Source organism: Mustela erminea, chromosome 20 (assembly GCF_009829155.1).
Source record: "Mustela erminea isolate mMusErm1 chromosome 20, mMusErm1.Pri, whole genome shotgun sequence".
Taxonomy (NCBI): Eukaryota; Metazoa; Chordata; class Mammalia; order Carnivora; family Mustelidae; genus Mustela; species Mustela erminea.
The window spans coordinates 28,925,378-28,953,114 of record NC_045633.1 but is presented as its reverse complement, the minus strand read 5'-3'; the positions used below and the strand labels follow the sequence as shown (position 1 = coordinate 28,953,114).

Genomic DNA, 27,737 nt, shown 5'->3' with positions numbered 1-27,737 from the left:
TGGGTGGCTCAGGCGGTTGAGCGTCTGCCTTCGGCTCAGGTACCCGGGAATGAGTTGCACATCAGGCTCCTTGCTCAAATGAGGAGCCTGCTTCTCCCTCTGCCTGCTACTCCCCTGCCTGTGTTCTCTCTCTGTCTCTGACAAATAAAATCTTTAAAAATAAAACAAAAACAAAACAACAACAACAACAACACAACAAACAAACAAACTTGAGAGAATGTTGCTTTAGACCTGAAACTCACCTTGATCCTTTTGTGCTACTTAAAGTCTGAACAAAGAACCATACTGCAAACATCAACATCATGAACCATGAGACCACCTAATCCTCCATTCTAACCCTAGATCCTAATGTTTAACCATAACACCTAGTCCTAAATGTGGTCAGTGCTACGTGGTCTGAATGTTTGTCGCTTCACCTCCCTCAAATTTGTACATTGAGGGCGCCTAGGTGGCTCAGTGGGTTAAGCCGCTGCCTTCGGTTCAGGTCATGATCTCAGGGTCCTGGGATCGAGTCCTGCATCGGGCTCTCTGCTCAGCAGGGAGCCTGCTTCCTCCTTTCTCTCTCTCTCTGCCTGCCTCTCTGCCTACTTGCGATCTCTCTCTGTCAAATACATAAATAAAATCTTTAAAAAAAATTTGTACATTAAGATCCTAAATCACAAGGTGATGGTGCTATAAGATGAGGTCTTTGGGTTGATTGGGCCATGAGGGGGGGCTCTCAACAATGGCAGTAGTGCTCTGATAAAAGAGACCCCAGTGACATAACTCAGAACCCACTTAGTCTGCAACCCAGAAAAGGGTCCGCACCCTGCTCTCAGACTTCCAGCCTCCAAACCATGAGAAAAAATGTCTGTTGCTCAAAGCCATGTAGTACGTCATTGTGGGAGGCCGAAGGGACTGAGAACTAGTTCACATGATTTAAACCAAATCTTTACTTAGTCCTCTGCCCAAATCTATAACTCTACGTGCTGATCACAATAAGCTATGCTAAAACTAGTATTTCTTTTTTTATTTTTTAAAAATTTTATTTATTTATTTGACAGACAGAGATCACAAGTAGGCAGAGAGGCAGGCAGAGAGAGAGAGAGGAGGAAGCAGGCTCCCCACTGAGCAGAGAGCCCGATGTGGTGCTCGATCCCAGGACCCTGGGATCATGACCTAAGCTGAAGGCAGAGGCTTTAACCCACTGAGCCACCCAGGCGCCCTGAAACTAGTATTTCTGAAGGTTCACTCATTCTGACAAACTCCTTGACTGTGAACCTGAGGGGAAAGATGTAATGGAACGAGATGAGAGACTCGTCCAGAAGTGGGCAGGGGACCCAAAGGACTCACAGATGCCATGTGGCATCAGCAATGTGTTCGCAAGCAAATCTGGATGAACACACAGCTAGTCCTAATTTATCTTTTATTATTGGATAGATAGACTGTTCCATCCAATGTCCTATTGTTAGACATTTACTTTGTTGTAAATAAATCCCCAGAATTCATATCTCTGAGGCAGGAAAGAGAAAGTAAAAACACAATGTAGGGGAAAAAATTGGAAACTTGCTCCCTTTTCACAGAAAGTCAACATTTCCTCAGAGCTATCATGTGGGTCCAGTTGGTTTCAATGGAATTATTTCAGCCAAGTCCATGCCTCTGTGACAAACTGGTTTTCCTGAGGTCCTTAAGGTTTTCCACACGTCTCCCTGAGTCATGGCTCTGTGGGGTTGTCAGCTCGTGGCTGGGACCTGAGTGCGTGTACGGCTTCCACCTCATAGCGCATGGAAGGCTGACGTGTGGGGCTAGTGAGATGAGCGTGGGCTCAGCTCCTGGATTCCTCAGATCTCCTCATTACACAAGAAATCATTGTGCCTGGACCCATGAGGACAGAGACCTACCTTCCCTTAGGCCGATGACCTCAGGCCTCCATGGCCCTAGGAGACCTAGGGCATCAGAGTGAGGCGGTCTCGCCCCCACACCCACAGGTCTGGATCAAAAGCCTGGATCTAGAAGACAAGCGGCCCCATGAGAACACAACTTCCAGATGGGCCCTGCCCCCGCGACCCCCGACCTGCTCCCTCCTGTCGTCCAGACCCTTAATTCTTTCTGGTCCCAAATGCCCATGTCCCTCGCTGCACCTCCTCTCTCTCCCATTGGGCCCCACACCCCAAATCCCTCCAGCCAACCTACCTCTTCACACTCTTCTCGGGACACCCTGGTCCTCCAGTTCATGGATCGTATAAACTGGAATCTCAGTTTGTGGAACAAGGGTCGCTCGGACCGGTTCTTCCCATAGAGGAATGAAAAGATGGCCTGTTTGGGGGCCTGGTTATCCTCTTCCATATCATTGGCCAGGTAGCTGGAGAGAGACATCAGGTGGCTGGTCAGGAGCAGGACGGGAAGGATGCCCCTCCCCCATCTGAGCTCAGCTTCCCAGCAAGGACACAGGTTGCTTATTACCCAGTGTCACAGAGTGCCACTCAGTCATCGAGAAGGCATGGCTGGGCACAGACTTCTCCCAGCTTGACGATGGAGAGGGAACTCAATGGGAAGCCTGAGGGCATGTCCTGTGGGGGGACACCCACACCCACCCCTTCCCTTTAGCTAGTTTGTGCACAAACTTGTCTTCCCATTGAGCAAGGCCATATACATCTCCCATGGGCAGGAGCTGACCCTGTTCTATTCTGTAACCATGACTTTCCTACCAAATGACTAATACAGGACTGGGTTCATTGGGTGCATTAATTCAACACGCACTTCTTGAACCTCTCTTCCCATTGCCTCATGTCCTTGGTCCATAAGGTGTACTCTATATGTATTTGTTGAATGAATAAATGATGCCTTTTCTCATGTTCAAGTGCAATACTGATCACCTCCTAGTCCCAACATAACTTAAACCTATGCAAAACAGAAGGAATTGTGCAGTGTCTTTGAGAGTGTGGTAATATCTTGACAAGTCCTGCAGGCATCAAGTCTAATGGGATTGGGGAAGGGGACAAAGGGGTGGGGCGGTGAGTGGATAGGCAATAACCATAGTCCAGAATATCCATGACACTCGGATTTTAACAGAAGTGCTGCTGTGGTGTAGAAGTCAGGGAGGTTGGCGGGGCGGGGAAGGGGGGAGCATCTGAAGATTTGGGAGTTGAACTTGACCTTGAGGACAAGTCGTTTTCCTCAGGTATAGGTGCAAAATTACCTAGACAGAAAACGCAATATAGGAACAGAGGGAAGTGTCCTTAGAAGGTTGCAACACCAAGGGGATGAGCAAGTCGGACGAAGACGAAAGGGTTGGATCCAAGCTCGGAAGCCTGGCCTTGACCCAGAACACCACTGGCCCTGGAGAGTGGAGGAGGAGACCAGAGCTTTGAAGGACTTCCTGCACATAGCACCCACAGGCTTGGGGACGGTCTTGTAAGACACACCCGCGGAAGCATTCACAACTGATCTGTGCTATGTCTTGGGGGCGTGAATCGAGGCATTTGTGCTGGGAATGCTTAGGAGGAAAACCATTACGCTTGGTATCGCCGTGGGAAGGGGACAGACGGAGGATCAGGACCGGCTGCTTCGCTAGTCTGTTTGCTCAGGGCAGGGCCGTGTCCGTTCCTTCCTTCTGTCCTCTTAGAAGGGTCTTCTGTTTGCTTCTCCTGGCTGACGTCAGGGTTGTTTGTGTTTACAAGGAACAGTCTAAAAAAACACTATACTATAATCCTATCGTTTTTATACACGGGGTCAACAGTTTTTTTAAAAAGTAGTTTAATAAACAGTTACAAATGGTTTAAAAAAAAAAGTAGATGAAAGGTGAGGGTCCCACTTTCCCCCTCCATCCACCCAGGTAGCGAATTCTACTGAGGGATGAGACAAAAATACTCACAGGGCTATGAAGAAATGGATTCGCTGGTACTGCCAGGAGAAGAGGCCAGCACGGCTGAAGTAAGCTATGACCATAGACAGGAGATACTGGCGGCAAGAGGAGACACAGTGTCAGAGAGAGGTCACATCCTGGGCGAGGAAAACCAGTGGGGGATGGGGACAGGAGGCTGGAGCAGGTGCTCCCGCTTTGACAGACTGGGTGAATTTGCTTATTTGGTGTCAAATGGTTGGTTGCAAACCAAAGAAGTCAAGGGAAGAGTTGATGGTGCTCCCAGGATAGCAAGCTGTGCTGGTCTGAGGGCTTGTCTTCAGGACAGCCGGCCTCTGGAGGGTCTCTGAGAAGCTGGAGCCAAGGGGAGCCCCACCCAAGAGCTGAGAGAGAAGGGACTTAAGGTGGCAACAGCCAGAGGGGCACGCCTGGGACTAGCAGAGGACCTGCAGGAAACCACGAGGTCCCCAACGGGAAGTGTTGGCAGGATGAGGTTGGAGACAGGGTTTTGGAGGCATCGCCCTGCCCCAGGACAGATGTTGGAGCAAGAACACATCTGAGTGGAGAACAACGATACCTTGTCGGATACGCTCAGATTTTTGTCCCAGGCCAGGAATTTTTGAATGACAGGATCGTCTGTGAAAAGAGGGCATAGGTCAGGTTGACAAGCAGAATGGGGTTACTGTGGGAGCATTCCAGGGCAAAGAGGAGAATGATGCCTCTCCTGGGGAAGTTCCAGGATGTGGCCAGCGGTGAGGCTGATGGACAAAAGGGAGAAGAGACCAGTCACCGCCCAGGGAAAGTTGGTGGCTTCCGGCGTGGGGAGGCTGAGGGAGCACACCTGTAAGATTGGATGGGAAGTCAACAGGGATGCTGTCTCATCATGCATGGACATGCCACTGCGCAGACCACAGTCATTCCCTGTCATTTTCTCATCCCACAGTGACATAAGGGTATAAAGATGGCATGTCATTTCCACACCCCCTGCCCAACTCCACACACACAGCCAAAGACATTTAGAGTCAAAAGGCCAATAAGGGGCACCTGGGTGGCTCGATGGGTTAAAACCTCTGCCTTCGGCTCAGGTCATGATCCCAGGGTTCTGGGATCGAGCCCCACATCAGGCTCTCTCCTCAACGGGGAGCCTGCTTTCCCCCCTCTTTTTCTGTCTGCCTCTGCCTGCTTGTGATCTCTCTCTCTCTCTCTCTTTCAAATAAATAAATAAATTATCCAAAAAAAAAAAAAAACCAAAAAGCAAAAGACCAATAAGAACTAAGACATCCACGGAGTGTAACTGAAACCAAGCTTTCTCATCCCAAGTACAGACCTTTCTCCAAGTCTCACCTAATCCTCTGTCATTTTTATGTGTCCCCAGTGAGGGATCATTATGGAGTCCTCCAAGGATGGAGAGCTCACCAACCTTCAGAGAATTCCTTTCCACTGGAAAATTCTTTTCCATTGGAAGCTTCTTGAATTTAAAGAGAAAATGGAAGAGGGTTGGAGGAGATCTTCTTACCAAGCAACTTTTTGAAGACCTCGTGGTGTTCAGGGAGCACTGAAGACACCCGTTGTCTCTTCAACTTCATCTTGAGGCCACACAGTGACTCCACGACCCAGATGTCCTCAGCGCCAGAGCCTGTCTCCTCATCTGACTCATCCCTTCCTCTCTTCCTTGTGGGGGACTCAGGCATGGGGCGGGGGTCTACCCAGGGGGCTGAGTGAAGAAACCAGGCTACAGTATAAGGCTTTTGTCTTTGGAATTCAGCCACCCCTTCTCCCCCTCCAAAAACCCCAACTTCCCCTTCATTCTCTCCAGCCTTACTGACAGTTGACATCTCCCCAACCATGTTTCCATCTTTCTCCTTTGTTGATACACATCTGTGCCCATTCATCTTTGGCACTGTTTCACCACCCCCATCCTCAAAATTTCATTGTAGATAACTTCTCCCCTGGGAATAATGGCATAATTTCCTCTCTTCCTTTACCTCCTCTTTGGACCTCATCTCCTAACCCTCTTTCCCTGCTTCCTGGGCTTTCTTTCCATGGTTACAGTTTTGTCCCCAACTCCTGTACTTTCCTTCTCCAATCCCCGGCTTTCTGGATCTCTCCTGTCACACACACCCTACTCAGACACTCCTTCCTGACTTTTGTACCCATTCCTCTTTACTAGCCAAGCCTCTCAAGTCCCTTCCTCTTCCTCCTTTCTCACCTGATGGTCCTGGGATTTCATCATCCACCACATTGAAGGGGTACCCTGAGCAGCTAGGCTGGGGACTCTGGTCCTCAGACTGGGAACGCGGTTGATTAGGTTGATCATCGGCCATGATTTTTCCCAAGCTCTTTCTGTCCTCCCAGAAACCTTAGACCCTGTTCTGGGCAAATTCCGACCGAACACAAGCCCGTGATCCCTTCTCCAAGCTGGGGCAAAGCCAGGAGTGGCGAAAAGGTCTGTGAAGATACAGTTGTCCACCTCTGCTGCCAAGCACCACGGAATCTGGTCCTTCCAATCAGGAAGGTCGGAAGCCTCTGATGTCACAGGTCATTCCAGCATGGCAACCAGTTTGAAGGGAAACACATAACTGCCACACTGGTGTCCAGTTTTGGATCTCGAGGTAAGGGCTGTTTCCAGCCACCGACCCAGCCTTGGACCATCCTCCAAAACTGTCCTCGAGGGGTCTGGATCGCTCTACTCCTCTCCAGCAGGTGCCCGGCTCTCTCCCCTCTTGGCACATGTTGGGCTCTCTCCATCCTTCCTATTCCTAAGTCAGGGCACATCTGGTGGGAGAAGGAGGAAAGGGACAAGGGAAATTGGGATGGGCCGAAACGTACGAACTTACAAGACAGACATAAGTATGTCAAGAAGGTTCCAGGTACATGGACTTGTTGGAATTAAAAGTTAGTTTAAGGGACGCCTGGGTGGCTCAGTTGGTTAAGCGGCTGCCTTCGGCTCAGGTCACGATCCAGCATCCTGGAATTGAGTCCCACATCAGGCTCCTGGCTCCGCGGGGAGCCTGCTTCTCCCTCTGCCTCTGCCTGCCTCTGCCTGTGCTCACTCGCTCCCTCTCCCTCTCTCTCTGTCTGACAATATATAAATAAATTTTTTTAAAAAAAGTTTAAATCTCTTGTTTGGTAGACTTCTTCCGCTCCGTGTTTTACTGACATAGTGTTGGGGGTGGGGGTTCAGTGGTTGAGGAGCACTCACGCTCTCCTCTGAGGCATCTCTGAGCCCAAGAGACATTTTGGGAACCTGAACCGGTAGATAACTGTACCTGTGTTCTCACACACTTCAGACGATGTCTACAACTTAAGTCCCTAGACCACCCAAAACCTGCCCCTTGGTCGCAATTAATCAGCTCTAGTCTGCATCTGAAATTTGTAAGCCCGTGTATCACTCTCGACCCAGAAACTTCATGACCCCCTGTTTATCTTATGAACAAAATGCCACATGCACAAAAAGCCTAGAGGGAAAAATCTCCTGTTTAAGGCAGAATCTGTTTAACCAAGAAGGTGGGAAGCATGTGGTAGCACAGAAGCCGTCACGGAGGTATTGGCCGGCTGTCCATTAACATCAGAGGAAGCTTCTTCCCAACCTCCTACCTCCTGCCTCTGCTTCTCACCTGTGCATCTGAATCTTGCTCACTCTCTCCTTCTGTGTTAAAATAACAGGACTGAAAATTTACCATTTTAACCATTTTTGAGGGTATGATTTGGTAGCAGTATGCACCTTCGGGTCTCTGTGCTACCATCAGCACCATCCTTCTCCAGAACTTTTTCGTCTTCCCTGAAACTGAAACTCTGCACCCACTGAAGGATAAATCCCGTTCTCCCCTTTCCCAGTCCCTGGCAAGCACCATTCCACTTTCTGTCTCTAGAGATTTGGCTATTTCACATAGCTCCTATCAGTAGAATCATGCAGTATTTTATGCGTATGTTTCTGATTTATTTCATTGAACAAAATGTCTTCCAAGCTCATTTGTGTTATAGTGTGTGACAGAATTCCTTCTTTTTTAAAGATGAATAATATCCATTCTGTGTGTGTATGTTTGCATTTTTACATGTTCCTTTCACAATCATATAATAACAGTAATACATACATACCATTTTTAGTTTATCCATCTATCTGTTGATGGACGCCAGTATTGGGTCCACATTTTGGCTAAGCCTTGCTTTCGATCCATTGTTTGCACTTGGATTAGAAACACATCTTTAATTCGAGATGTGCCTCAAGTTTTATTTTGCATTTCGATCAAACTTACGGATAGCTAAGGAGCCCAGTCCAAGCATAAATAAAGTCAAACCAGTTCACCCAGAAAACAATATGGAGGTTTCTCCAAAGATTTTAAAAAACCAAACAAACAAACCCAAAAAAACAGAAGTACTATATAATCTGGCACTCTTATTGCCGGGTATACAACCAAAGGAAATGAAAATAGGATAGTAAAGAAATATCTGCCCTCCTGTGTTCATTGCAGCATTACTCACAATAGCCAAGATAGGAAAACTACCCTGGTGTCCGTCAACGGAGGCGTGCATAAAGAGGATGTGAGGTACATACACAGGGAGCTGTAGATCGGTATTTGTATAGAGGTGAGAAAGTAGGAAATCCTGCCATTCGTGACAACATGGATGGACCTTGAGGGCATTATGTGGAATGAAATAAGACTGACAGAGAAAGACAAATACTGCGTGGTAACATTTATATAGGAAATCTTAAAAAACAACAAAAAGTCAAACTCAGAGAAACAGAAGGTTAAAAAAAAAAAAAAAGGAGGTTGCCAGGGGTGGGGAAGGTGGAGAAACTAGGGAGAGGCTGGTAAAAAGGAGAAAACTTTTCAGTGAGAAGATGAAGTCTACAGATCTCCTATCAGACACAGTAACCGCACACAACACAGCACATAAATGAAATTAGCCAGGGGAGTAGAACTGACATGTTCTCACCCCCCAAAAAGATCAGTAGGTGAGGTCATGGATGTGTTAATTAACTAGGTGGTTAGAATCCCTTCACTGTGTACATCACTCGCAATGATGTACACTTTATTTTTTTTTAATTTATTTTTTATTTATTTTCAGCATAACAGTATTCATTGTTTTTGCACCACACCCAGTGCTCCATGCAATCTGTGCCCTCTCTAATACCCACCACCTGGTTCCCCCAACCTCCACCGCCCCTCCGCCACTTCAAACCCCTCAGATTGTTTTTCAGAGTCCATAGTCTCTCATGGTTCACCTCCCCTTCCAATTTCCCCCAACTCCCTTTTTTTTTTAATTTTTTATTTTTTATAAACATATATTTTTTATCCCCAGGGGTACAGGTCTGTGAATCACCAGGTTTACACACTTCACAGCACTCACCAAAGCACATACCCTCCCCAATGTCCACAATCCCACCCCCTTCTCCCAAACCCCCTCCCCCCAGCAACCCTCAGTTTGCCTTGTGAGATTAAGAGTCACTTATGGTTTGTCTCCCTCCCAATCCCATCTTGTTTCATTTATTCTTCTCCTACCCACTTAAGCCCCCATGTTGCATCACCACTTCCTCATATCAGGGAGATCATATGATAGTTGTCTTTCTCTGCTTGACTTATTTCGCTAAGCATGATACGCTCTAGTTCCATCCATGTTGTCGCAAATGGCAAGATTTCATTTCTTTTGATGGCTGCATAGTATTCCATTGTGTATATATACCACATCTTCTTGATCCATTCATCTGTTGATGGACATCTAGGTTCTTTCCATAGTTTGGCTATTGTGGACATTGCTGCTATAGACATTCGGGTGCACGTGCCCCTTTGGATCACTACGTTTGTATCTTTAGGGTAAATACCCAATAGTGCAATTGCTGGGTCATAGGGCAGTTCTATTTTCAACACTTTGAGGAGCCTCCATGCTGTTTTCCAGAGTGGCTGCACCAGCTTGCATTCCCACCAACAGTGTAGGAGGGTTCCCCTTTCTCCGCATCCTCGCCAGCATCTGTCATTTCCTGACTTGTTGATTTTAGCCATTCTGACTGGTGTGAGGTGATATCTCATTGTGGTTTTGATTTGTATTTCCCTGATGCCGAGTGATATGGAGCACTTTTTCATGTGTCTGTTGGCCATCTGGATGTCTTCTTTGCAGAAATGTCTGTTCATGTCCTCTGCCCATTTCTTGATTGGATTATTTGTTCTTTGGGTGTTGAGTTTGCTAAGTTCTTTATAGATTCTGGACACTAGTCCTTTATCTGATATGTCGTTTGCAAATATCTTCTCCCATTCTGTCAGTTGTCTTTTGATTTTGTTAACTGTTTCCTTTGCTGTGCAAAAGCTTTTGATCTTGATGAAATCCCAATAGTTCATTTTTGCCCTTGCTTCCCTTGCCTTTGGCGTTGTTCCTAGGAAGATGTTGCTGCGGCAGAGGTCGAAGAGGTTGCTGCCTGTGTTCTCCTCAAGGATTTTGATGGATTCCTTTCGCACATTGAGGTCCTTCATCCATTTTGAGTCTATTTTTGTGTGTGGTGTAAGGAAATGGTCCAATTTCATTTTTCTGCATGTGGCTGTCCAATTTTCCCAGCACCATTTATTGAAGAGGCTGTCTTTTTTCCATTGGACATTCTTTCCTGCTTTGTCGAAGATTAGTTGACTGTAGAGTTGAGGGTCTATTTCTGGGCTCTCTATTCTGTTCCATTGATCTATGTGTCTGTTTTTGTGCCAGTACCATGCTGTCTTGATGATGACAGCTTTGTAATAGAGCTTGAAGTCCGGAATTGTGATGCCACCAACGTTGGCTTTCTTTTTCAATATCCCTTTGGCTATTCGAGGTCTTTTCTGGTTCCATATAAATTTTAGAATTATTTGTTCCATTTCTTTGAAAAAGATGGATGGTACTTTGATAGGAATTGCATTAAATCTGTAGATTGCTTTAGGTAGCATAGACATTTTCACAATATTTATTCTTCCAATCCAGGAGCATGGAACATTTTTCCATTTCTCTGTGTCTTCCTCAATTTCTTTAATGAGTACTTTATAGTTTTCTGAGTATAGATTCTGTGTCTCTTTGGTTAGGTTTATTCCTAGGTATCTTATGGTTTTGGGTGCAATTGTAAATGGGATGGACTCCTTAATTTCTCTTTCTTCTGTCTTGCTGTTGGTGTAGAGAAATGCAACTGATTTCTGTGCATTGATTTTATATCCTGACACTTTACTGAATTCCTGTATAAGTTCTAGCAGTTTTGGAGTGGAGTCTTTTGGGTTTTCCACATATAGTATCATATCATCTGTGAAGAGTGATAATTTGACTTCTTCTTTGCCGATTTGGATGCCTTTAATTTCCTTTTGTTGTCTGATTGCTGAGGCTAGGACCTCTAGTACTATGTTGAATAGCAGTGGTGATAATGGACATCCCTGCCGTGTTCCTGACCTTAGCGGAAAAGCTTTCAGTTTTTCTCCATTGAGAATGATATTTGCGGTGGGTTTTTCATAGAAGGCTTTGATGATATTGAGGTATGTGCCCTCTATCCCTACACTTTGAAGAGTTTTGATCAGGAAGGGATGCTGTACTTTGTCAAATGCTTTTTCAGCATCTATTGAGAGTATCATATGGTTCTTGTTCTTTCTTTTATTGATGTGTTGTATCACATTGACTGATTTGCGGATGTTGAACCAACCTTGCAGCCCTGGAATAAATCCCACTTGGTCGTGGTGAATAATCTTTTTAATGTACTGTTGAATCCTATTGGCTAGTATTTTGTTGAGTATTTTCGCATCTGTGTTCATCAAGGATATTGGTCTATAGCTCTCTTTTTTGGTGGGATCCTTGTCTGGTTTTGGGATCAAGGTGATGCTGGCCTCATAAAATGAGTTTGGAAGTTTTCCTTCCATTTCTATTTTTTGGAACAGTTTCAGGAGAATAGGAATTAGTTCTTCTTTAAATGTTTGGTAGAATTCCCCCGGGAAGCCGTCTGGCCCTGGGCTTTTGTTTGTTTGGAGATTTTTAATGACTGTTTCAATCTCCTTACTGGTTATGGGTCTGTTCAGGCTTTCTATTTCTTCCTGGTTCAGTTGTGGTAGTTTATATGTTTCTAGGAATGCATCCATTTCTTCCAGATTGTCAAATTTATTGGCGTAGAGTTGCTCATAGTATGTTCTTATAATAGTTTGTATTACTTTGGTGTTAGTTGTGATCTCTCCTCTTTCATTCATGATTTTATTTATTTGGGTCCTTTCTCTTTTCTTTTTGATAAGTCGGGCCAGGGGTTTATCAATTTTATTAATTCTTTCAAAGAACCAGCTCCTAGTTTCGTTGATTTGTTCTATTGTTTTTTTGGTTTCTATTTCATTGATTTCTGCTCTGATCTTTATGATTTCTCTTCTCCTGCTGGGTTTAGGGTTTCTTTCTTGTTCTTTCTCCAGCTCCTTTAGCTGTAGGGTTAGGTTGTGTACCTGGGACCTTTCTTGTTTCTTGAGAAAGGCTTGAACCGCTATATATTTTCCTCTCAGGACTGCCTTTGTTGTGTCCCACAGATTTTGAGCCGTTGTATTTTCATTATCATTTGTTTCCATGATTTTTTTCAATTCTTCTTTAATTTCCCGGTTGACCCATTCATTCTTTAGAAGGATGCTGTTTAGTCTCCACGTATTTGGGTTCTTTCCAAACTTCCTAATGTGGTTGAGTTCTAGCTTTAGAGCATTGTGGTCTGAAAATATGCAGGGAATGATCCCAATCTTTTGATACCGGTTGAGTCCTGATTTAGGACCGAGGATGTGATCTATTCTGGAGAATGTTCCATGTGCACTAGAGAAGAATGTATATTCTGTTGCTTTGGGATGAAATGTTCTGAATATATCTGTGATGTCCATCTGGTCCAGTGTGTCGTTTAAGGCCTTTATTTCCTTGCTGATCTTTTGCTTGGATGATCTGTCCATTTCAGTGAGGGGAGTGTTAAAGTCCCCTACTATTATTGTATTATTGTTGATGTGTTTCTTTGATTTTGTTATTAATTGGTTTATATAGTTGGCTGCTCCCACGTTGGGGGCATAGATGTTTAAAATTGTTAGATCTTCTTGTTGGACAGACCCTTTGAGTATGATATAGTGTCCTTCCTCATCTCTTATTATAGTCTTTGCCTTAAAATCTAATTGATCTGATAGAAGGATTGCCACTCCTGCTTTCTTCTGATGTCCATTAGCATGGTAAATTCTTTTCCACCCCCTCACTTTAAATCTGGAGGTGTCTTCGGGCTTAAAATGAGTTTCTTGGAGGCAACATATAGATGGGTTTTGTTTTTTTATCCATTCTGATACCCTGTGTCTTTTGACAGGGGCATTTAGCCCATTAACATTCAGGGTAACTATTGAGAGATATGAATTTAGTGCCATTGTATTGCCTGTAAGGTGACTGTTACTGTATATGGTCTCTGTTCCTTTCTGATCTACCACTTGTAGGCTCTCTCTTTGCTTAGAGGACCCCTTTCAATATTTCCTGTACAGCTGGTTTGGTATTTGCAAATTCTTTCAGTTTTTGTTTGTCCTGGAAGCTTTTAATCTCTCCTTCTATTTTCAATGATAGCCTAGCTGGATATAGTATTCTTGGCTGCATGTTTTTCTCGTTTAGTGCTCTGAAAATATCATGCCAGCTCTTTCTGGCCTGCCACGTCTCTGTGGATAAGTCAGCTGCCAATCTAATATTTTTACCATTGTATGTTACAGACTTCTTTTCCCGGGCTGCTTTCAGGATTTTCTCTTTGTCACTGAGACTTGTAAATTTTACTATTAGGTGACGGGGTGTGGGCCTATTCTTATTGATGTTGAGGGGCGTTCTCTGAACCTCCTGAATTTTGATGCTCGTTCCCTTTGCCATATTGGGGAAATTCTCCCCAATAATTCTCTCCAGTATACCTTCTGCTCCCCTCTCTCTTTCTTCTTCTTCTGGAATCCCAATTATTCTAATGTTGTTTCATCTTATAGTGTCACTTATCTCTCGAATTCTCCCCTCGTGGTCCAGTAGCTGTTTGTCCCTCTTTTGCTCAGCTTCTTTATTCTCTGTCATTTGGTCTTCTATATCACTAATTCTTTCTTCTGCCTCATTTATCCTAGCAGTGAGAGCCTCCATTTTTGATTGCACCTCATTAATAGCTTTTTTGATTTCAACTTGGTTAGATTTTAGTTCTTTTATTTCTCCAGAAAGGGCTTTTATATCTCTCGAGAGGGTTTCTCTAATATCTTCCATGCCTTTTTCGAGCCCGGCTAGAACCTTGAGAATTGTCATTCTGAACTCTAGATCTGACATATTACCAATGTCTGTATTGATTAGGTCCCTAGCCTTCGGTACTGCCTCTTGTTCTTTTTTTTGTGTTGAATTTTTCCATCTTGTCATTTTGTCCAGATAAGAGTATATGAAGGGGCAAGTAAAATACTAAAAGGGTGGCAACAACCCCAGGAAAATATGCTTTAACCAAATTAGAAGAGATCCAAAATCGTGAGGGGGGAGAAAGGGGATAAAAAGAGGTTCAAAAAGGAAGAAAGAAAGAAAAAAAATAGAAAAAAGAAAAAGAAAGAAAAGAAAAGAATTTAAAAAAGAGAAAACAACTAAGAAAAATGTAAAAAAGAAAAAATATATATATTAGATAAACTAGTAAAAAATCGTTAAAAAAGAAAAAGGTAGCAGTTAAAAAAAAATTTTTTTTACCCGAAGGCGAGAAAAAAAAAAAATGAAAAAGAAAAAAATTAAATTAACTGCAAGACTAAAAAATATCACAGGGAAAAAGCCATGAGTTCCACGCTTGGCTTTCTCCTCCTCTGGAATTCTGCTGCTCTCCTTGGTATTGAAACCGCACTCCTTGGTAGGTGAACTTGGTCTCGGGTGGATTTCTTGTTGATCTTCTGGGGGAGGGGCCTGTTGTAGTGATTCTCAAGTGTCTTTGCCCCAGGCGGAATTACACCGCCCTTACCTGGGGCCAGGGTGAGTAATCCGCTCAGGTTTGCTTTCAGGAGCTTTTGTTCCCTGAGCGCTTTCCGTAGAGTTCCGGAGGATGGGAATACAAATGGCGGCCTCCTGGTCTCCGGCCCGGAGGAGCCGAGAGCCCAGGGCCCCAATCCTCAGTGCGCCCTCAGAGAACAGCGCCCAGTTACTCCCATCTGCCCGACCTCCGGCCGCACTCCGAGCTCACTGAGTCTGCGACCGGTTCAAGGTCACCCCGAGCTGCGAGCTTACTGTCGGCTCTGTCTCTGTAGCCGGCTTTCCCGTTCCAATACCCGCAAGCTCTGCGACACTCAGACACCCCCGATCCTTCTGTGACCCTGCGGGACCCGAGGCCACGCTGACCCCGTGTGGGCTTTGCCCCGGGTAGTCTCTGGAGCGATGTCCCTCAGCGGAACAGACTTTTAAAAGTCCTGATTTTGTGCGCGGTTGCTCCGCCGCTTGCCGGGAGCCGGCCCCTCCCCCCCGGGGTCTATCTTCCCGTCGCTTTGGATTCACTTCTCCGCCGGTCCTACCTTTCAGAAAGTGGCTGTTTTTCTGTTTCCAGAATTGCTGTTCTTCTTCTCTTCGATCTGCCGATGGATTTTCAGGTGTTTCCAATCTTTAGATAAGCTATCTAGCTGATCTCCGGCTAGCTGAAGTAGTCTCAGCCTGCTACTTCTCTGCCATCTTGACTCCTCCGATGTACACTTTAAATTGTATCGTTTTATATGTCAGTTACACCTCAATAAAACTGAAATTTTAAAAAAGTAGTTGATCCAAGGTGCAGGGACCGACTGCTACCTTTGTTTGCAATTGTTAACCTTCACATTTGGATGAGGTCTCAGAGAGCCTGCAGGTGGCCTTGGGGTTCCCGCACAGCGTCCATGGGTCCTGGACCTCCTGCGGGTCCCACACTGCCCCATGAAGGACACGTGACTCGTGGCTGCAGAAGTTCAATCTCTAGGAAGCCTATTTGCATTCAGATTTCCATTCCTGATGTTTTCAGCCATCAGACCTGAGTCGACCCTCCCATAACAAAACAGAAGTCTGGGATTTGTGATTTATTTATTTATTTTTAAAGGTTTTATTTCTTTATTTGACAGACATCACCAGTAGGCAGAGAGGCAGGCAGAGAGAGAGGGGTGGGGAGGCAGGCTCCCCACCGAGCAGAGAGCCCCATGCTGGGCTCGATCCCAGGATACTGAGACCATGACCCGAGCTGAAGGCAGAGGCTTTAACCCACTGCCACCTAGGCACCTCTGGGATTTGTTTCTTAGAACAAGGGATGTGATGCGCTAAAGACTGAAGCAAGACCCCAGGATTCACCTCGGCTGCTCTGATTCAAGTCCTCTGTCCTGTTCACGAGGTCCCTTCTCCATCTGCTCAGACTCCTGTTGGTAGACAATCTGGAGAACATAAACCAGTAGTTAGAATATGCTTGTCTAAAAGATGGGGGCGGTGAGAATGGGAAAGTAATGGTTTTGTTATAAAGCAGCACATGCCCTTGTGCAAATCCTCCTGCCTTCAGGGTCCCATCTCTTCAACCTATAAAATAAAATACGTAGATAAGATGACCTGTAAGCGTTCTGCCCGTGTTAACATAACCAAGGCAGTGAGGAAGCAAACTGGACCAGACCAGGGACGCAAAGGCTAGGGGTTAAATTGTGTGCTCCCGTCCAAGCCCCCCTTTCCCCTCTTCATATGTTGAAGTCCTAACCCCTGGTACCTCAGAACGTGAATTTTTCTTCTTCTTTTTCTTTTCTTTTTTTCCTTTGGTGGTGGGTCTGTACAGAGGAAAATCAAAGTAAAATGAAGCCTTTAGGGTGGACGTTGTGATCTCAAGGTCATGAGCCCCAAGCTAGGCATGGCACTCAGCAGGGAGTCTGCTTCTCTCTCTCTCTCTTTCTCCCCCTCTGCCCGCCCCTTGCTCATGCACTCTCTAAAATAAATATATAACTCTTAAAAAAAGAAAAAGGAAAATTTAGATACAGAGACTCCCAGGTAGAGAGAAGAGAGTGTGATGATACATAGAGAGGGGACAGTCGTCTACAAGCCAAGGAGAGAGGATGAGACCGAGCCCCCGCACCCCCCCAACCCCGCCAAGGAACCAGGCCTGCCCACACCTGGATCTCACACTCCCAGCCTCCAGAACTTGGAGACAATTCATCTCTGTTGTTAAGGCCCCTGGGTTGTCTTACTTTGTTGCAGCTTCCCTGTAAACCCATCCAACCAGTATTTTGCATAAGAGGGAATTCAGATTCAGTCACTTTCCTAGCACTTCTGTGGCCCCTTCCATTAAAGTAAGCCAGGTCCCAAGGCTTCAAAGAAGAACTAGTTCTTTCATACAGATTAGAAACTTGAGCTTTCTTAGCCTCTGACATTTCCTGGTCACCGTGAATGTGCTAGTTTGGGGGCAAAAAATGGTTGAAAGACTTTAAGAGAAGAATGATTCACAAATCTTGAGGATGGCTGCCAGTTATCTTAATAAAATTGATGTGTTAAAGAGAAACAGGAGCCAACACAGGCAATTACTTAGAAAATTAAGGGCTGGAAAGGCTTCTTCAAGTATGGTGTCAAAACAGAAGAAAAGTAGGAAGAGAAAGTGAGGGTCATCTGGGGGGCTTGGATGGTTAAGCGTCTGCCTTTGGCTCAGATCATAGCCCCAGAGTCCTGGGATCGAGTTCCACATCAGGGCTCCCTGCTTAGCAGGGAGCCTGCTTCTCCTTTTGCCTCTGCCTCTCTCTCTCTCTGTCTCTCACGAATAAATAAGTAAAAATCTTTAAAAACATTATGTCCATATGGCAGAAAATAAAAGTAAAACATTAAGTTAAAAAGGTCAATGACAAATAGGGGGAAATATTTGTACTTAATACAAATACAAAAAGAGAAAGCTTTATATTTTAAATACTAATAAATGAAGAGATCTTAATGAAGCCACATTAAAAGGTATAGATCTGGGGCACCTGGGTAGCTCAGTCGGTTAAGTGTCTGCCTTTGGCTCAGGTTTTGACCCTGGGGTTCTAGGATAGAGACCAGCATTAGGCTCCCTGCTTAGCGGGGAGTCTGCTTCTCCCTCTCCCTCTGCTGCTCCCCCTGCTTGTGCCCTTTCTCTGTCAAATAAATTAATAATATGTATATATTTTTAAAAGGTACAGGTCCAGGGGCGCCTGGGTGGCCCAGTGGGTTAAAGCCCCTGTCTTCGGCTCAGGTCATGATCCCAGGGTCCTGGGATTGAGCCCCATGTCCGGTTGTCTGCTCACCAGGGAGCCTGCTTCCCACCCCCCACCTGCCTCTCTGCCTATTTGTGATCTCTGTCTGTCAAATAAACAAATAAAATCTTTTTAAAAAAAAATGGTGCAGATCTGGTACTTCTGGCCCAGACAGAATCACAGGGTTCAGATTTGCCTTCCCTGCTTAAAGAAGTTTCTAGGAGGGGGAAATATATGAATATATGAAATGACAGGTTTTAGCCATTTGGAGAGAGGAGTGAGCCCCCAAGAGCTTCCAGTTCACCGCCCAGAAAGTTATCTAGGCTGAGGTATGTGGCAGGGGTCCTGGGGGTGCCCAGGATGTCTCTGAGTTGCAGGGACAGAGTTGGGTGGTGAGGGGGAGGGGGGCATGACAGCCAGAGTTCACAGGCAGAGAACCAGAGTGGACAGAGAGGCAGGAGGGTGTCCCAGTCTTCAGGTGAGCAGGTCAGTGCCTATGGGGGAGGCAAGCGCTGGAGGCCAGGACCCAGTAGACCGGGCAGGCGGGGGGCTCTGCCTGTCTTCCCCAAGGTGCTCAGCATAGCTTCCTTCCTTTACCTGCTGAAAATGGAAAAGAACACAGAAGAAACGTGCCTGGAGGTCTTCCAGTCTCAGGCCCAGGGGAAGTGTGGTCACCTCTCATGAATTCCAGCATTCTGATGGTGAGAAGTCCGTTGGTGGGAATTCGGGCACAGACCACACTTACTAGCAGCAAGAGCTGGGCAGGACTTCCGGGCTACACAGCCACAGCCATGGTGGACAGAGCAGCTTCCAGAGAAGCGCGCCTTTTGTGCAGGATTAGTTTGATGCAACAGCTCAGTGAGAGAAATGAGGAATGGTTTATGTGCCCATCATTAGCATAAATCAGTACTATTACCTTTGGAAAGAGTGTTACCTGGAGAAAACTTCCTCTGTTGATTTTGTATGTATCTAAATCTCCTAGAAGCTAAACCATTTTCTTGCTAGCATTGTAACAGGGGATGGTTGTTCTTAAGGGCCTGGGAGCCATCTCTTTGAAATGTAAACCTCAAGGAAGGTAGTGTCTCTCTGTCACCAGGAGAGTTAAGGGTGGGCCCTAGACACCTAGCTCTGAGCTTTAACGACCTGTTTGTCAGAAACGGGTAAGTAGTTTTCTTTTTCCTTTGGACAGAGACAACTGGCACGGATGGGCACCAAGATGACAAGGTAAATTTAGGATGAACAATGAAAAACTTATAGCAAATGCCGCTGGCAAGTCCTGTGACCCTGAAACAGGTGTATTGTTTTGCTGGAGAACTTCTATGTAATGGATTGTATCTGCCGAGCTGATATAAAAGGCGAGGTTCATTTTTCTCCTTGCTGTCTTGTTAGTAGTTTGCTCGCCCGCCGGAGGCCGAAGCCTGGGAACCACGGCGAGTGGTGACCTGAACTCTGACAGGAAGCGAGAGCTGCGCGGCGGCACTACGCATGCGGGAACATACAACAGGCCGAGCTGCACATGCGCAGGACGGCAGCGGCGGTGTGGCTGTTGGAGCCCAATTGGGAGCCCGACAAATATCCTGACCTCTGTTTACCGTGAGTTCAAGAGCCAACAAGTTAGGGGACGTCTCGAAAAAGCCACACTTAAAAAGAAAAAAGGCAAGGGAGGGGAGGGAAAGGTAGGCAAGGGAAAAGGAAGGGAGAGGGAAGCAAAAGGGAAAGGAAGGAAAGGAGAAATAAAGGGAAAAACTGAAAAGAAAAAGACAATCCCGCCTTATCTGCGATGTGAGTAGCGGTAGAGGGTACGTGGCTGCCTGCTGAGGGAGAAGCTGAGAGAATGGGAGTAGCTACTGAGACAGGCGCCCCGGAGTTGCCCGCGGGACTCTTCCTGAGTCCCTGCTCCTATTTCTTTCTAGTTTTCTCCGTGTTTCCCCTTCACAAAGCAGCTCCTCCTTGTTTGTCACTCAGTCTTATTTATTTGACACAGAGAGAGAGAGATCACAAGTAGGCAGAGAGGCAGGTGCAGGGTGGGGGGTAAGCAGGCTCCCTGCTGAGCAGAGAGCCCCATGCGGGGCTCGATCCCAGGACCCTGAGATCATGACCTGAGCCGAGGCAGCTGCTTCACTGACTGAGCCACATCACACCCCTGATCCCCACCACTCTCCTACTTTTCCATCTCCAGGCACTGGAGTTCTTCCATCACTCCTGCTTCTCAGGACAAGCCCGCTGCTCCTCTGCTGTGTGGCTGATCTTCGCTGTTGCTGCCTCCTGACCTCCACTCAGCGGCCACCTATAGCCCTGGACGCTTTCCGGTTCCAGAAGCTTGGCTGCTCTGACTCTTCTGTGCTCTGGGAGCCACACGTGCTACTGCCATCAGCTCACACTTCCGAACCACCTCCCTGGATCCGTATTCCTTCTCAGCCTTCGGTGGCCTCTAGCCTCTCCCACTTTCTCAGCTGGTCCCTCTCTCTATCCTCCAAGTCTCTTGAGCTTCACCCCCTTCTCAGCAGCCTCGGCTCCCCCTTCTCTTCAACTGGATCCGTCCTGATCTCAGTTTCTCTAGGTGTCCAGGCTGAAACCACTATGTTCTGCTCCAGTGTTCCCAAGCACTCCCAGTTCTCACCTGTCATAGTCACCGGACTATTTGCTTTCTTGCCTGTTTGTTACTGCTTTATTGTGTGCTTCCACCGTCCTGTTTCTTGTGCCTTTTCATTCAGGTCTTTCCTCATTTGAGTTGTTTCCTAATCTGCTTTTACCTGCCACCTTGCAGAGACCTAAAGCTTCTTAAATATACATTTTAAGTCCTAGGTGTCTCATATGTTATATCTGTTTCCAAGCTGCCATACTGTTTCTCCTCTTTGTTTCCGTGTCTGCAGAATCTAGCCTCTGCTGTTCCCAGTCCATCAACTGTGTCGCAATTCTGAATGCCATCCCTCTCCTTGAGCTGCTGTAATCAGATGCTGATGTCCCTGTGGCTCTTCTGACCTTGGTGGTTTCACTTTCTGAAATTGCTCCAGGCTTAGGAGTTCATCTCATTTATCAGAACTGCACCCCAACCCCAACACACACACACACACACACACACACACACACACACACACACACAATTTTCCCTTTGGTTTCTCTTTACTCCATTGCTTGTTGTTCCTCTATAGAGTGCTGTGTTCATCTCCTAAATATCTCACATCTCCCAAGCTATTCCGAATCCCCATGAGGACCCCATTATTTCAATCCTTATTTGTTCAACTTCTCCAACATCTCCTGTGATAGATCTGTCCCCAAACTGTTACCTTCCCTGACCACATGAGTTTTGCCAATCTCCTACCGTAGCCAGTGTGTTGTATAAATAATTTTTCAGATACCTCTCCCTCCCTGCTCCCTGGGAGAGAACCTCTAAATCTTTGGAATCCTGAGTGATAGGAGTGTTTGTTACTCACACTAGGCCTTGTGGACCAAACTTGAGTTTGTGCTAATGAGATGAGTGAGGATAGGGCCAGCCATACCAGGAACCCCAACAGGGGTGGGGCTTTGAACCACTTGATATCAGCCCAATCTCTAGGGGAAGGAAGAGAGTTGGAGACTGTGTTCGAGGTATGGCCAATGATGGAGTTAATCACACTTGCATAATAAAACCCCAATAAAAACTCTGGTCACCAAGCTCAGGTGAGCTTCATGACGGGTGATATGCATCTATGTGCCAAGACATCCATGGGATGCTTCCCGAGGACACTGAAGCTTGGTATTTGAGACAGCCCCAGTATTCTCTGGTGCTACCATCTCCCAAGATGGTTTCCTCCAATATTCAGGATTCCTGCCATTAACTCTTTCTTCTCCATGCCTCTCTTATTTGACAGCTTTAGCTCCTCCTATCTTACTGTGTTTCTCAGAAAGTTCTCCCAAACCCTCATTTCTTTCCAGTTGTTCTATTTCATCCCATACTGTAGATTTTCCTTCTACCAAAGAAGGGTGCTCCCTTGCACCTGTGGGTCTGCTTGACATGGATCATCGCCTAAAATGCATAATCTCACTCAGACACGTTGCCTTTGTTGTGAATTTCAGATTATCTAGGTCCCCATAGCTCTATCTTCCTTCTTTCCCTTTTCCTGCCTCAATATCTTTGCCTTGTTTCTTGCTTTAAGACACAAGCTCAGGGTTCACTTTATCTTCTTTTTTTATTTTCTACATAAAAAGTAACTTACACTTGGGGCACTTGGGTGGCTCAGTGGGTTAAATGTCTGCCTTCGGCTTAGGTCATGATCTCAGGGTCCTGGGATCGAGATCGCCCGCATCCGCATCCGGATCTCTGCACGGAGGGGAGCCTGCTTCCCCTGTCTCTTTCTGCCTGCCTCACTGCCTACTTGTGATCTCTCTCTGTCCAATAAAAAATAAAATCCTTAAAAAGACAACCCACATCCTCATTAAAAAAAAACTTACACTTCTTTTTCAAAGGTAAGAAGTGTGGCTGAATAATCACAACCCCATTAAGAAAGAGTATCATTGGACAGTGAACAGTAAGATCAATTGAGATGACCACAAACACCACGAAGATGAAGACTTTTATCTTTATTATGTTTCCTCAAGAGACACATTGCAGTGTTCTCTTTAATAACCTAAAATAACATAAAACAACTTACAAACGTGTCATCCAGGCAAGTAAAAGAATTACAACTGATTCCCAGAATTTAATAATGAAGACTACATGTCAAATAAACATTTACAGTAGTAACAACTTGAGGGAATCACCTACCTACTTATAAGTGTAATTGATATATAGCTATAGTAAAAACACAAAAACCTATCCCGAATATGTCAACAATATTTTATCCTCAGGTGTAATCTCATCACAAAATTTTGTAGGAACATGTTTTGAAAACTATGACTATTTCAGAACTTTTAAAAATAAATACATAAATATAAAATATAAAAATAAATAAAATAGTTCTAAGGACAACATTTTCAAAATATACCAATGAAGTTCATGGTATAATATTAGGCTATTATAATCCTGTCATCTCTCCTTTTATATTTTTGAAGTAATCTCCTCCTTGTTTGTGTCCCAATGCATAAAAAACAGGATCTCCAACTCCTACCTCAAGGGAGATTTGAATTAAAAAAATCTGAAATATTTGGTACCACCCCAGGAAAGGGTGGATCCTGAAAAAAAGCCTAGTTTCTTATTGTCCTTCTCTGGCCTCCTATAGGTACTCCCAGCTCCTCGGAGTACAATATGAAAATTCCCTTTAGCTAATTTTAAAGGTCTTGGGTTCTCTAGATTATCTGCACAAGAGACTCCTCTCTTCCTTCCTCATGCCTGTTGTTAGTGTCTAGATTGATTTCCTGCTGTAAACCTGCGTCTCCCCGGGGCTCAGGGATCTGAAATTGAGAGAAAGAGAGGAAGTCAGATCGCAAGGAGTCAACGCTCCAGACATCTTGGTCAGTTCTAACCAGAATTTAGACTAATTCATAAATCCAACTTTATCTCTAATCCTTCATTCTAAACCCCAATTCATTTTCAGTTATGACTCTTGGACTTTGGTGACCCTGACCCCCCAAATGTTTTCATGAGCCTAAGGTCACACCCGGTTATCTGCTTGATAGCCAGGACTCTAGGTGATTCTGCTCAGGGAGTAAAGCAAACTTGAGGGTCGCCTGGGTGGCTCAGGCGGTTGAGCGTCTGCCTTCGGCTCAGGTACCCGGGAATGAGTTGCACATCAGGCTCCTTGCTCAAATGAGGAGCCTGCTTCTCCCTCTGCCTGCTACTCCCCTGCCTGTGTTCTCTCTCTGTCTCTCACAAATAAAATCTTTAAAAATAAAACAAAAACAAAACAACAACAACAAAACAAACAAACTTGAGAGAATGTTGCTTTAGACCTGAAACTCACCTTGGTCCTTTTGTGCTACTTAAAGTCTGAACAAAGAACCATACTGCAAACATCAACATCATGAACCATGAGACCACCTAATCCTCCATTCTAACCCTAGATCCTAATGTTTAACCATAACACCTAGTCCTAAATGTGGTCAGTGCTACGTGGTCTGAATGTTTGTCTCTTCACCTCCCTCAAATTTGTACATTGAGATCCTAACCCACAAGGTGATGGTGCTATCAGATGAGGTCTTCGGGATGATATGGCCATGGGGGGGGCCCTCAACAATGGCAGTAGTGCTCTGATAAAAGAGACCCCAGTGACATAACTCAGAACCCACTTAGTCTGCAACCCAGAAAAGGGTCCGGCACCCTGCTCTCAGACTTCCAGCGTCCAGACCATGAGAAATAAATGTCTGTTGCTCAAAGCCATGTAGTACTTCGTTGTGGGAGCCCGAAGGGACTGAGAACAAGTTCACATGATTTAAACCAAATCTTTACTTAATCCTCTGCCCAAATCTATAACTCTACGTGCTGATCACAATAAGCTATGCTAAAACTAGTATTTCTTTTTTTATTTTTTAAAGATTTTATTTATTTATTTGACAGACAGATCACAAGTAGGCAGAGAGGCAGGCAGAGAGAGAGGTGGAAGCAGGCTCCCGGCTGAGCAGAGAGCCCAATGTGGTGCTCGATCCCAGGACCCTGGGATCATGACCTAAGCTGAAGGCAGAGGCTTTAACTCACTGAGCCACCCAGGCGCCCTGAAACTAGTATTTCTGAAGGTTCACTCATTCTGACAAACTCCTTGACTGTGAACCTGAGGGGAAAGATGTAATGGAACTGAAAGACCCCCTCTCCCCTTGCTAAAGGCTTGTTTAAGTAACCTGATGTCCCCACAGCACCCCCTCTCCCCTTGCTGAAGGCTTGATTGTTCCCATAGTCGAATGACAACATATATCCTGCACAAGCAGGATGTCTGTGATCACCCGGTCTGTCAAAAGAAAAGACAAATGAAAAGTAAAATGTAACTGGGACTTTCCAGAGTGCTGACCCAAGGAACCACCAGAACGCCCTGACCCCAACGCCCAATCATGCCTGAATCAAATTAATCAATTAGACTCCTGTAACCATGCATATCTGCTTCTGTAGGATCGCTTCCCGCCACCGCCTCCCGCCAGAACAAACCATTATGTCCTTGCCTTGAACACAGTGCCTGACAATGCTTGATTTAAATTTACCAATCAGGTTCCTGTAACCAAGCATCTGCTTCTGTAAGACTGCTTCCCGCCACCCCAACCCTTGCCCTATATAATCTGTTCCCCAACCTAGCCCGGCACGCTCAGCCCACAAAGGCTGATGCGTCCGCAGGCGCCTGTGTAACCAATAAACCTCTTGCAACTTGCATCCAGTGGAGGCTTGGTGTCTGCTTCTTGGGTGCGGATCGAGGGTCTTTCATTTGGAGGTCCCACCGAGATCTCTTGGAATCCCACCCAAGACCCCGGCCAATCCCCACCGGGAGGTAAGCTGGCCAGCATCTGTGTCTCTGTCTCTCTGTTTGTCTGTTTTTATGTGGATCCATATCTAGGTATCTAGGGGCAGCAAGAGAAGGAGTTGATGAACTCAGACTTCTCCCCTGCCACCCCGTGGGACGCCTCGGGGGTCTAGGAAGGTCCATAATCTTGGGCCATCAAGTCTAGGAAGGTCCAGAATCTTGGGCCATTAGGTCTAGGAAGGTCCATATTCTGGGCCATCACGTCTAGGAAGGTCCAGAATCTTGGGCCATTAAATCTAGGGCTGCGCAGCAATATCTGTTTGTGTGTCTTATGTCTAAATTGTTCTAGTAATGTCTTCATGTTATGTCTTTAAATATAGTTATATGTTCCTTATAATTGTTCTAGTAATGTCTTCATGTTATGTCTTTAAATATATGTTCCTTATACTGGTTATAAAGGTTACATTTTGTTTAAGGGAGGGTGTCTAACCTGTTTGAATCTGAGGAATGCCTGACTGTATGAATGTTTATGTGGCTCCACCGCCTTTGGCTACGGAGTCTGAGTGGGCTGCACCCTGAGTCTCGCGGAGCGTCATACGGCATAATGGTCATCTACTCCATGGAGTAGCCTGGTCCGGGGTTTATACGGATAGACCTTAGCTAAGACGCTCCTAAGTTCCTGCGAGGGACGCGAGCAGGACAGCACCTGAAAGATCCCTCTCCCCTTGTCTGCAACCTCTTACATACCGGGAGGGAATATGGAAGATAGGCATTAGGTACTAAAACCAGATTCAATGAGTCAGCTAGTAAATTTCCTCCTGACATATTGGATGATAATTAAATAAATAAGCCTTCTTCTAGTAAACCCAGGTTGCTGGGCCATCCCTAGCAAAGGGGACTCTGGCTTTATTTCTCTCTGTTTCTCCTAATAGATGTGAGGGCTTCTCCCTCACTCACTTCCCGTGTTAATGGCTATAACTGGAGCCAACTGGGGTTGGTCTAACTCGAGACAGAGACTATAGGGAATATTCCCAAGCAGCTGCCGAAACTCTCTTTGTTTCGGGGAAGTTTCCCTGTGTTCTCTGGCCTGACTTGGACTGCCTAACCCCTCCCCCCTGGCTAATGAAAAAAGCATGGCATCTGCTCCTCTGTTGGGGCTTAGGAGCTCCAAAACTGGGAATCCTTTCTCTGCCTCCTGGCAGCACTTTGTTTCTTCTGTTTCCCCCTTCTCCTATTTCTGTACCAATGTGTGTGCAGCCTGCATGACTGGCCTCTAGATCATGCACCACAGCTCCTTCTCTCTTCACTGTCAAGGAGCAAGAAGAGCACCCCCTGGACCTAACACCCCCCCACTCCAGATCTTCCCAACCATGTCTCAGGTAAACATTCAAAGTGGAGTGGGTCCAGGTGGAACGTAAATCAGTATTGGAACTAAGTTAAGTTTGTTGGTTTAATTAAAATAAGACCTGTCTTTTAAGTTATCAGCAGTAAATGTAAAACTTCAAAGTTTACTGAAGGTCAAATAAGCTCATGTTATTTATTAAAATTTGTTAGCAAAGAAATAACTAAACTGATGGTTAATTGTCTGTCTCAAAGTTCTAATGGGTAATTGCTGAAGTAGCTTTCAAAGTCTTTGGTAACCTGAAAGTTTTAAAGTTTTGCTTGGATGACAAATGGAATTAAATTATGGACATCTAGATCTTAACCAAACAGGATAAAATGCTAAGTCGTTAATTACTGGCTGTAGGTTTGTGCTTTTGACTTCTTACTGCAAAGAAACTAAGAGTATTTAAATTTGTTGGTAAACTTGTTTGCCACTTAACTGATTCATAAATTTGCCACCTGAAAAATTCTGTTGTAACAGTTCACAATTGGTTAATACTTAGTCTTCACTAGAGATTAAGGGGTTTCTAAGAGTATCAAATTCTGCTTAGTGTAACTAAGACTGATGGAAATAAGGGAAACTCTATAGAAAAATAGATGATAAGTAAGAAAGATTTAAGGAATGGGAATACATTTTGTTAAAGGTAAAGGAAGGTAATTTTATCCTAAATGAGATGGTTACTTGGAAAGAAATGGCTTAGGACAAGACCTGAATGCAAAGAAAAGTTATAAAAGGTTTATAAAGGGTCTTTCTGAAATTCTCTGTTCAAAGGATAAAGTTTTCTTAGATTAATTGATCTCCTGTTATGAGAATGTAAATGATTTTCTCTTTGCCTGCCCAGAAAAACCAGTTTCTATGCTTTGTTTTATCAGGTATTTAACATCCCTATTATATTTAGGCATGTGCTTCAAAACTTTCTAAGATCTTAGCAAATGTTGACAAGATTTAAATTGTAAAATCTCTTTAACTCAGGCTTTTCCTTGATATATAAAGTTGCTCATGAAATACTA

General features: G+C 45.2%; 1 protein-coding gene across 1 annotated transcript; it reads right to left on the bottom strand.

The window, feature by feature from the left end:
- Window positions 1-1,801: 1,801 nt before the first annotated feature.
- Window positions 1,802-6,493, bottom strand: LOC116580724 (speedy protein E4-like). The gene is given in 7 exon segments (XM_032327366.1): window positions 1,802-1,988; window positions 2,173-2,341; window positions 3,854-3,939; window positions 4,419-4,477; window positions 5,358-5,555; window positions 6,051-6,341; window positions 6,430-6,493. Coding segments are annotated over 7 exon segments (930 nt in total). The 3' UTR covers window positions 1,802-1,925.
- Window positions 6,494-27,737: the final 21,244 nt, after the last annotated feature.